Consider the following 12,100-nt stretch of genomic DNA (forward strand, 5'->3'; position numbering starts at 1 on the left):
CTTTAAAGTAGTTTTTTCCAATTCTGTGAAGAAAGTCATTGGTAGCTTGATGGGGATGGCATTGAATCTATAAATTACCTTGGGCAGTATGGCCATTTTCACAATATTGATTCTTCCAACCCATGAGCATGGAATGTTCTTCCATTTGTTTGTATCCTCTTTTATTTCATTGAGCAGTGTTTTGTAGTTCTCCTTGAAGAGGTCCTTCACGTCCCTTATAAGTTGGATTCCTAGGTATTTTATTCTCTTTGAGGCAATTGTGAATGGGAGTTCACTCACGATTTGGCTCTCTGTTTGTCTGTGATTGGTGTACAAGAATGCTTGTGATTTTTGTACATTGATTTTGTATCCTGAGACTTTGCTGAAGTTGCTTATCAGCTTAAGGAGATTTTGGGCTGAGACAATGGGGTTTTCTAGATATACAATCATGTCATCTGCAAACAGGGACAATTTGACATCCTCTTTTCCTAATTGAATACCCTTTATTTCCTTCTCCTGCCTGATTGCCCTGGCCAGAACTTTCAACACTATTTTGAATAGGAGTGGTGAGAGAGGGCATCCCTGTCTCATTCTACTTTTAAGCTGTGAAAATTGTTCAGAGCTCAGACCTTGCTTTTCCAATCTTTTTTCTTTCTAGACCAAGGGATTTTAAACTATGTTCCTCAGTCTGAAGTACCTAAGAAGCTACCACGAAAGTTCAAAGAACAGCCGACAGGGTAGGCAATGGGTGCCTTCGTACCACTTGAAACAGAATAGTTCTGATTTTACCTGTTTTATTTGTTTTACATAGTTTCTTTTGGAGAGTTTATCTGTATTCATCAGTGTACTGAAAATTATATCAGTAATAAAACCTGGATTTCATGTCTTGTTTTACCACTATCTATATAACTTCAGACAAATATTTTAAAGCATGAATGCATCTCTTGCATCTAGTCCTGTGAATGCCCTTTGTCTGAACTACTTTTCTGCCCTATTCCTTAGCACCTTCCTAACTTCTACTGCATTTTTATTCTACATTATTTCCTCCAGGAAGCCTTCTCTGAACCACAAATCTGGGTTAGGTGCTCTCTTGATGTGCTGCTATAGCATTCTGTACCAACCTCTTAACCCGGCACTCATTTCCTTATGCTGTCTGTTTGTCTACATTCCCTACTATACTGGAAGCTCACTGAGGACAGAATATGATTCACCCTGGTTTTCCCAGCACCTAGTATAGTGCCTGGCATGTAGTAGATTTGAAAATCCAACCAGAGATAATTGCATATCCCAGCAAGGATATCCAAATTCAGTGACATTCTCTTTCAGGTAAGAATAAACGAAAAGGTGTGTATCAATGTCATCCCTGGTTTTGATCAAACTGCTCTTCCTATCTGCCTGTTTTCTGAGTGTCCCTGACACCTATGCTCAGTCCTTTCTTAGCCCTGTTTATAACATTCTCACTATTTAGTTTTATTAGGAAAGTTATTTTATATTTCCACTTTGATTTTTCTTGTTCAAAAATAGGGGTCAGTTGTTTAAAGTTATCTCTAAATATAAAATAAAAGTGAAAGTACTAAAACTCACATTATTTTCAACATAATATCATTACATCATTGTTAACAAAATTATAACATTGCACTATTTTGGTCTGATTTCAACAATTTAAACTTCTAATAGTAAATAAAGATTAAAAAATATTAAAAGGGTTCAAGGCCATATCTAAGCAGTTTATAGGGAAATGATTGGTGGTTGATGCAGAGATTATAACTGTCTCCTAAAGAACATATTGCTTCAGATATTTGCAGTATAAAAAACTGCATATAAACACAACAAAAAATTCTACAATTAAATAATGGGGTCATTTAATGGCCACATATAGTCTGCAGACAAAGTCTTAGAGACATTTCAGACTGTTGATATATGAAAACTAGAGAGAGCAATAGATCCAATCACATCTTTAATCCCGGACTGTAACATCACCTTCAACAACTAATACCTGAGTATTTCTATCAAAATGTCACAAGTGCCAAAACCTAAATTAAATTTTAATTCAGGGATTTATGTTTTTACCACACTTTCAAACATCTACTAAGATTTAGACCCAAGAAGTTTATTTTACCTTATTGCTCTAAATTTGAAATCTTTTATTTTCATTACTATGTTTCTTTGGATTATTGTAAATTAAAAAGACCCTGAAACAACACCAAATAACATATATTTTGCTAAGGTAAACTTCGTGTATATTAAAATGGAATTGGTTCCTTATCTACTTATTTTAGAGAACACCGGACAAATAGAACTTTAAAAAGATACTCTTGGCAGAGATGGTATAATGAGAATGCAAGTATCAGATGAGTGGCCGATTAAATAACTTTTAAAATCCTGTTCAACTCTGAGAGTCAGGATTTAGGTCATGAATCAACTTAAGGCACATTCTCTGCTGAGTAATTTCCTCATATTTCTTGTAACAATAGCAATATTTGTCAAAAGAAAAGCCCCAAGGCCAGCAGGGAAAATGGTACTTACGAGTATTGTGTCAGCAGTTCCAGATCATTATGCATGTTGATTGGATATGCTTCACTGAGTTCAAACAACTTCTCCAGGGCCTCATAAATGAAAATGATGCAAATCAGGGAAGCAAAAGCTTCTTCAGTAAACCGAGTGATGTAGCAGACAAGGGAACTAGCATCAGTGGCCACAAGTATGATACATAGAGTTGCAGTCCAAAGTCCAATGCTAGCTCTTAAAGAGAGGTATGACAGCCCATATTCTCTGGGAGGAGGAAAAGGAAAGAAGAGTGAAAAGAAGGTCATTTAACAGTTTGCTATCATTTTAAGCAAATGAAAATAAACCTCATTCAGGAAGTGAAAGTGAATAAGCTTCACATCCCATGAGTATCTAAACTCAAGACTGTCTAAAGCAGGGGTCCCCAGTCCCCGGTCCGTGGCCTGTTATGAAAAGGGTTGCACAGCAGGAGGTGAGTGGCAGGCGAGTGAGTTTTACCGCCTGAGCTCAGCCTCCTGTCAGATCAGTGGTGTCATTAGATTCTCATAGGAGCACAAGCCCTATTGTGAACTGTGCATGTGAGGAATCTAGGTTGTGTGCTCCTTATGAGAATCTAATCCCTGATGATCTGAGGTGAACAGTTTCATTCCAAAACCATCCCCTCAACTCTCTTTGTGGAAAAATTGTCTTCCATGAAACTGGTCCCTGGTGCCAAAATGGTTGCAGACCACCAGTCTAAAGGGAACATCTAAAGGGACAAAATTAAAAGGGATTTATCAGCGCTTATAACTGAGTCTTACTTTTTAAAAATATTACATAACAATATACATGAATATTTTACTTTTCCTCTATTCCCATGATGAAGCGAAAATGATAAACTGAATCAAATCAGGCAATTCTGTCTCTATCAACAGACCTCCAAAAGTGATGTTGGGAGAAGTATAAATACAGTAAAGAAGAAGAGGCTAAGGGCCCAAAAGTACATAACACTTACTTGCAAAATTTAAACAAAATCTTCTCAAACACCAAAACTGGTCCTGTACTGCCTAATATGGTAAGAGGCTGTCCACCAAAGAGAGAATAGGCTATTCCGGTCATGGATGCTCCAAAGAGAGATTCAATTGCACTCTGTGTAGAGATATAAATGGTTCCATTACCTAAGCTGTACAGAAGGCCATTGTAGCTAAGGAGAAGACATTTAAAATACATGGATATGTGCTTTCTGCTTCACCATGAAAAGCCTAGCAACCCTGGGCAAGATGTGGGGTAGGAGGATGACTAAGGGGCTGACAGCAAGAAGAAAATGCATAGTAGCAAAGGTGGGAGTGTTCTCTTCACCTTCCTATCTCACATCTCTGTTGCCTTACAAAAGGTTTAAATGTGTTCAGGATCAGTGTCTGGACAGAAACATGGCCCAGGCATATAGCAAATGGACCTCTTGTGAGACAAGAATGGAGCCTAAACCTAGCTTAGGATTGGGGGAGCTGAGGGCAAGGCATCAGACAAGAACCTTTTGTAAGACTCAGAACTAGTTATTCTGACACATTCCACCCCCAGATTACCAGTTCCACTAGCCATCCAGGGAATTCATATAAGGTGTATCTGCCAGACCATATCTCAAATCTCTCCTCAAAAAAGAATCCAAAATTAAATGCTCACTTACCTAACTATGAATCTTAAAAATGGATTATGTTTCAAAGTTCAGAGAAAAGCATAATACATACTATACGCCCTTCAGTTGCTTCTCCCAGCAGTCCTCCAAACGTGATGACAGGAGACATACAGGCGCAGTAGAGAAATAGAAAAGATGCTAAGCACTGCAGGCTGAAAGCATCTCTGAAGTCACTCCAGAAGTATGGAGCTTTTCTTTTGATATCTAAAATAAGTCCCCCAAAAATCCTAAGACAGGGGGAAAACACAATAGTGAAACCCAAATATAAAAGACACACAAGTCAAAATGCTCATTTGCTTTGTTGCCAGGTCACAGTATACGTTTTCCATCAGCAGAGGTGAGACCCACATTAACCTGCTGCATTGTATTATAACGATCTACAGGGAGGCACTGTACAACTACGTTACCTCAATCCCTAACCCAATATTGTGTCAACCACCAAAAATCCCAGGTTCTCTTAAACAAGGTTCAGAGCTGTTCACCAATCATAATCCAAATAATGAGATTCAAGGATTACTCTAATCTCTGCCATTTCTACGTCAACCTACTCCTCCTAAACTCAGGCCTACGACCCTCAATCATTGGCAGTATTTCTAAGTGTTTAATTCCATTTAGCATAGCAGGAAGTGAGGGAGGGAGGGTTAGCTGGCTTTTGTATACTCCAGTAGTGAGCATCACCCTAGAGAGAAAAAGCAATGTTTAACCAGGGCTCCAGTTACCTACTCTCTTGGCCAAAAAACAAACAAACAAAAATCCCTCACCAGATATTGTTGCAGGAAGACATCTAAATGTCCTTTTGGATGGCAGCAATACTTAGTAGAGACAGATAGGTTTCAGAGCTGTTTTCATTTTTAGAAAACTAGGAGGGAGATCTTATAATAATCAAACTAGATAAATGTAATTTTGATCCACTATTGCGTTAACATATCCCAACATCTGTGATTCACAAGACAATAGTGACCTTACTTGGTATAAATTCATTTACTCCAAATATATTCAAAACCATGTTGAAACACTTGAAAGAGAATTATTTTGCGGGGAAAAGTATTAAACTGTGAAATGGTGCTTGAAATTTGAGAGTTTTTTTTTAATCTATTAGAAACGAGAGCATTAATAAGTAGGTATTCTCATTTTATGAACATTTAGTAACAATATGCAGACTTAACATTTGGCTACTGTAAGTTGTTTTGCTCCATGGAATAATGATGTGATAGCAAAAATGAATAAGACTATGAGTAAGTTCCTACATGAAGGTTAATGTTAGTGGTGAAAAAACTTATTATGCTCCAATATACTGCCAGCATGCTGAGTATACTTGGATCATAAAAAACTGTTCCATTTTTCTTATTTATTTTATGCATAGGAATATTCATTTGGCAGTCCTAGAATCACCTCAGAAAGGATTGTTCTTTTTAGAAATAAATTCTCATTAAGAATTTGAAATAAAAGATGTACATATTATGAATAATTAAAATATTTTACCATGTAATTTCCCTGATCTGATTTATCTGTAATAGTTACCTATTAATAACTATTCTACTATTATGCAGGTATAAGATCACTATATTTTCCTGTGATTGCTTCCATTAGAGAGCTATGGAGTAGGAGAGGGTTGAGAAGAATGAAACTTCAATTGAATAAAAGGACATTTGAAACTCAGAGAAGCTTGCAGAGAACCTGTGAAATATTTGTACACATAAAGATCACCTTAGGCTTCTCTACCCATGTTTGGTAGAACATATGCATATTTTTTTATTTTAGGGATCATTTCTGAATAATTTGTTAACTTATCAAAGTCACAATTCAAAACAGATTCACTCTACCAGTCTATTTAGGCATTCATTTATGATTTATATCCCACCTAATCCCAAAAAGAATTTGAGGTGGTTATGAGCTATTAATTAGTAATTAATATTTATAGTTTTGATAGCACTTTATATTAGACCATTGATTCTAATCAATTACTTATTAGAGCATACATTAGTCTGAATAGTTGTTATAGTACTGTGTAATAAATGTGCTTTTAGCAGTAAAAATCTAAATCCGGAAGTGGGAGTTCATTACAGAGAACAGTGCAAGAGCAGCCCAGATGTACACCAGCAACTCCAGGAGAGCAGATGAGTAATGGATACTTCAAGTCATGTCAGCAACAGAATCTGTGGAAGAACTCTGGAGAAGCGAAGATACCGGATATTGGTGACCTGGGAGGATTTAGGAAGCAGTAAGGAAAAGTGAACTTCGAAAAAAATCTAAGCTATGTGGCATGTTACACCTGAGAAAGAGAAAAAAAATACCACCAAAAATAAAAAGACAGCATTTGAAAGTATGAAAGCAAACAGAATGAGTAACAAAGCTTCCAGTGAAGGGAAAAGGAAAAAATTGTTTGAACCATCTCAAATTAGGTATCAAGCCTGAGGAAGACATTAAAGGACATTTCCTCAGAGACAACACATAGATAAAGGGAAAGAACACAGAATTAAAATGCAGAGTGCTCAGGAACTGGAAAGTCAGCTTAGAGGACACATTGCAAGCAGTACAGAAAATGGCCTTGAGGGGAGGGGAGCACCAATCCTGCAAAGCCTTTGCAACTGCCTTTAATTATAATGGAGGCTATACACATATTCCCTGAAGAGAGACCCACCCAAGGGTTTCTGATTTTCTGCTCACACATTGCTTAGAGAGAGACAAGCTGTCAAAAAACCCATAAAGCACCATTTTAAGAAATAAATTGAAGCTTTCATCTCTTCAAAGATGTGTGATTAGAAAAATAAATCATATAGCTCTTTCAAATCACAGCCATAAAAATAAAAAATACCATTATATACATCCTACTTGCATTTAATGAGATAGGGCCTATAAGACTGAGTTGCTGGTATTTAGTTTTATTTCTATCTTCAACTTGAAGCTTTCAATGGGTTCTTTTGGAAGGGTCAATTGACGGTTTTCCTTTTCATTCTAAGAATCTGAGAATGCATTTTATGCACAGCAAAATGAAAGACTAGGTAAAGTATAATGGAAGGGTGTATCCACTGTTTTAGTTTAACAGTAATGACAATCATTAGTAACTTCAGAGAAATCAAACTAATTGGCATTTTCACCCTCAAAAAGCAGGTATTAAAAGTATACAATAAATTAGATCCTAAAATAGCAATTCCTGACAGAGAAGAATGGTATGTCATTTGGTCCTTGAAGTCCCATAGAAGTGATTTTCACTAACCTTCCAGTTCGCTGGAGTTCAGGTCCACTATGTCCTCCGTGGGGCTCTGCTTCCCCATGAGCTGCTGTTCCATTTGGTACAGCAGGAATCTTCCTCTTCTCCTGTGGAGAGTTTCTTTGTTCGTGTGTTTTGTTTTGTTTTAATTTCAGGTGTTAATTGTAAATAATAATAACAGTTCATTTTTCCTTGGAGCAATATGCACAATAGCTCTGTACTTATTTGGTGCTTGTACCTTGTTACCCAGGCTCTGTACTTATTTGGTGCTTGACCTCCGGGAAGTTATTTAGCCTTTTAAAGTGTTAGTTTCTTCCTTTGTTTGCTGGGGGTAACAACAGTATCTATCTTATAGTGTGGCTAAGAGAATTAAATGAAGTGATGGGCACTTATTTATTCTTTCAATTAATACTGAGTGCCTAGTGTATGCCATTCATTGTAATGAATGCTAGAGCTGCAAGGTGGGCAAAAAAAAGCATTCTGTTACTGAAGAGACAATAACCTTATAATATCAGGTACAGATGGGAGCTATGAAGAAAAATGAAGTAAGGGAAGGGGGAAAGAGAGAGATCAGGATGCGGGTAGGTTGGTGTGAGGAGGTGTTAATTATGGTGGTGTTATATGCCTGGCATAGTTTAACTGTTCAAAGAACAGTAACCATCATCACTATTTTTAAAGTGTATTTCCCTGTGTAATTCCAGCTGGTATTTTTCTACCCAGTAAATAGTTTACAATATAAGTCTTTCTAACTCATAGAGTGCCGAAGTCTGTTGTAAAAGGAGGCTTCTAATTTAACCAACGACAAATTAGTGGAGATTCAGGTAAGTATTGTTTTCCCATAGGTCTATTCCACCCGCTTTTGTTGGTGAATATGATTTTTTAAAAAATCAGAAAGTTCTACCTCAAATCCTACCTATGGTGATCTTAGAGCACACCAGTGTGTTCAAAAGCACTTCGAAGGATAATAGGAAAAATCTTAAGTGGTGAAATTATGATTTTTACTTGACCACCATTCCAAAATAGAATTAGTGTAAACATGAAAAACAAAAGTGACTTATAAACTGATCTCACTAACCATGAGACATTTACATAGAATGATACAGGTTTTAAACATTAAAAAGGTTTTGAAAAATACACAATATAAGAAAGTTTATTGCTTAATATTTTAACAATTTCCCTAGGCAAATGGATGGACGCAATAAGACTGAAGTTCAAAGATAAAAGAGAAGCATCTGTCAACTGATGAAGGAACTGTCTTTACAGGTACATAGGATACATTAATAAAGGGATTAAAGAGTTGCCCTCAATACCTACTTCCCAATAACCTAGGAAAACAATTCATAGCTTTCACAAGTCTCAGAAAGCAAGTACTATTATGTGGTCTTCTGGGAGAATACTACCGACTAGATAAATTAACTCTATTTTATAATGACAAAACTAACAGAAGGTGATGTTTTGGGAGCCAAGTAAAGAACATATATTAAGGAAAAGGGAGTCATCAATTCTTAAATGCTGTTCATTGATAGGTTAGATAAAATGCAGGCTGAGAATTGACCATGGGACTTAGCATGGTGGAGATCATTGTTCTTGTATATATTTTAGTGAAGTGGTAGGGGCAAAAGCCTCTTGGGGTGAATGTTAAAAGAGAATTGGAGGAGAGTAACTGGAGGCAAGTAGCACAGAGAACTCTTCTGTGGCATTTTGTTACAAAAGGGAATGAATAAGAGTGGCAGGCTGGGTAGTGGTATCAAGAGAGTTCTTTTATTTAAGATTGGTAAATTCATTAGTATTGTATGCTAGTAAAAGTGATAAAATACAGAAAAAAAGATTTGATGATATAGAAGAGAAAGAGGAGGATTGGTAGAATTGTGCTCTTGAGTAGATGTAAAGAGATAGGTTCTTTCTAGCGCACAAGTAGAAGGCTGACTTTGGCTATTTCATCAATAGTAATGAACAGGAAGGCAGAGTATGTGGATGCAGATGCTGGCAAGTGGGTAGGTATGATGGTAGCAATCTATAGAAGTTCTTTTTTGATTGTTTCAAATTTCTTAGGGAAGTAAAAGGCACATCAGCATATGAGAGTGAGGGTCAGAAAGGATATGCTGAAGGCTTGAGGAGAGAAGAATAAGTGTGAAATAGTCATCAAGTGAGAATGATTGGACTAGGGAAGTGTAGTATGATGAACCTGCAACACAAAGGGCTCACTTGAGGTATGTGGTCATGAAATTATGTGAGACCAGTTAGTGTGGTTACATGTTTTCCTTCAGCTTCAGCTTCATCAGTGTGGTACAGAGTAAAGTGTCGGATTCTCACAGGGTTGTGGTTTTGACAAGCAAGTACATGACATGAGAGAAGAGCAAATAAGTTGAGCGTACACAAAAGGGAGTGATTTTAATGACTGACGTAAAGTTCTAATGAACATTTTCAGGGTTATCCCTGGAGGTGACAGGTTATTCTTCTCTTAACTGAAAGGAAAAAAAATATTTAAAATGCTGGGATTTGCAAATTTCAAGTGAATAAAAAAGATGGAAATTATCCCAATGGTGAAAATATTTGAATGAGTACGAGGTCAGAATGTTTAATATATATTAACTCATTTCACTCCGTCTAATAGAAAACATAGCCTCATGCTATCTATTATTCAATTACAACATACATTTTTAAAACATGAATGTTGAAAAGAAGCATAGAGCATATCTGTAATTTCAAATTTGTTGTATAGAACTATACTGTCTAATATGATAGCCACAAACTGCATATGTCTATTTACATTTAAGATAATTAAAATGAAAAATTCTGTTCTTTAGTTACAATGGCAACATTTCTAATGCTTACTAGTGGCTTGATTACTAGATAGCATAGACATAGAATATTTCCATTATTGCAGAAAACTCTGTTGGACAGTGCTGATACAGAACATCAACAGAGAGGTTAAAACATGTGTCCAAGTCATACATATAGATAATTGCAGAACCCAGATGCCTTGATTCTTAATTTGATATTCTTTCTATCACTGCCTCTCAATACCCAGAATCCAATAATTAATTCTGATTTTAAAGGGTGTCATAAAATCATAAACAATATTGGCCTCCCATCACTCAACTTGCCTCAAAAACATTATTGTTCACAAAGGTGTTTTCAAAAACACTTAACTTCATCTTCAATGTTTCAATAGCTAATTGGTATTATAATGAATTTTAAAGCCTCATTCTGAGTGTATTAATGTTTTGCTGCATTTCTCCAAATGACATTAATTAAAGAGTTTCTACATATTCAGGAAGCATTATATTGCCTTTTCCAATATCACTAGTACAAAGATGTATTCTACAAGTACATAAATGAGACAATCTATAATTCCTACAATTAATTATTAGGCAACTGTTTTTATTTTAGTAATAGATCAACTGAAATATGTAGTAGCAGTTACAGAATCACAAAATGGTAAGTTTTGAGAAAAAGAAATAGTCTTTAATAATTATGAAATGACTTCAAAATGAAAATATAAAAATGAGGTATCCATATAGTTTCTTTAAATTGACAGTGAAATTGAGATACCCTTTTTAAGTACTCATGATTGAGTGGTACAACTGCTCATTTGCCCTCCTCTGGCAAAGCAGGAAAATTTCTAATTCCAGGGCTGGGTCAATTAGACCCTCTGTCACTTCCAATAGGGCAGCAGAGTCAGGCAAGGCTGAACTCCACAGGGCAAGGGGCAAAGGCAAGACTAAGTACATAACAACTTGGGAGGGTTGTGGGAGGCAGATTCAGTAGGCACAGAGGTGGCAGTATGAGGAGTGAGCTTAACAAACATTTGGTCATCACTCTTAATAGTCATGCCTGCAATTTAAAAAATGACCCTAGAAAATAGCAATGCCTTATATTTCTTTCTGGATTGTATGATGGGTAAAATATACATTAGATGTTCATAAGCAAAATTTAAAAAATCTTTATATCATACAACCACACAAAAGCAATACAAATATAAGAATTATAATTTTAAAATCTTCCCAATATTTACCGTGATTAGCAGCAATAAATATGGAATTTTCTACATAATATGATTAAGTCATGTCTTTGAATTTTCCTAATGCTTGCCAATTTCAAAGTGATGTATCAAAACATAGAAGGACAGTAATGGGCTTTCTCTCAGGCCATATTTTATGTTGTTATTAAAATTTTAATCTTCCTCTTGGATAATATGTTTTAAGTAGGGGCTAAAATCTTTCCAGGCATATGGCACTGTTTGATTAGGAGGTTGTCATCAAACTGCCAAGTTTCTTAGTAATGTATGTTAGATAGTACTAAGAAAGATCTTGTAACTTCATGCCCCTTCTGCCTTAGAAGCTATCATTTAAATCATTTGAATCTTCTTGATGGGTTATGCTATTTTAAAACATGCATTTAAAAGACAAAAAAAAACTCGATTTCAATGAATGTCTTCAAATATACATACCTGGGAAGGAACATTTTTGGGAGGCTCTATTCGAATGCTTGGATCCCATTCTCCAGGAGGGAGAACAGTAACCTGATCCAGAAACTCATCAATTCCTGATACCAAGTCATTACGATCTTTAGCTTTATAGGCAACATCATGAAATACCTTTAGAAGAAATAGAAATATTATTTATAGTTTAAAAATAATTATAAAATATTAACGTGTTCAGTGTTTTCAACTCAGTTATCTCACGTGATTATAACAATTTGAAGAAATAGACAGCTCTGACTCTAAAGAA

The 12,100-nt window shown here is 35.9% G+C and overlaps 1 protein-coding gene across 10 annotated transcripts in view; it reads right to left on the reverse strand.

Annotated features, from left to right (window-relative positions):
* The window catches only part of SLC4A10 (solute carrier family 4 member 10), a 448,737-nt gene that overhangs the window by 157,832 nt on the left and 278,805 nt on the right, over positions 1–12,100 (reverse strand). For all 10 annotated transcript variants that reach the window (XM_063609461.1, XM_063609460.1, XM_063609457.1 and 7 more), the window contains 5 exons: positions 11,821–11,967; positions 7,374–7,474; positions 4,209–4,383; positions 3,479–3,612; positions 2,506–2,751 (listed from right to left, as the gene is read on the reverse strand). In XM_063609461.1, the coding sequence (XP_063465531.1) occupies positions 2,506–2,751; positions 3,479–3,612; positions 4,209–4,383; positions 7,374–7,474; positions 11,821–11,967 (803 nt within the window). The remainder of the gene's footprint in view (positions 1–2,505; positions 2,752–3,478; positions 3,613–4,208; positions 4,384–7,373; positions 7,475–11,820; positions 11,968–12,100) is intronic.

This window comes from Symphalangus syndactylus, chromosome 9 (assembly GCF_028878055.3).
Source record: "Symphalangus syndactylus isolate Jambi chromosome 9, NHGRI_mSymSyn1-v2.1_pri, whole genome shotgun sequence".
Classification (NCBI taxonomy): domain Eukaryota; kingdom Metazoa; phylum Chordata; class Mammalia; order Primates; family Hylobatidae; genus Symphalangus; species Symphalangus syndactylus.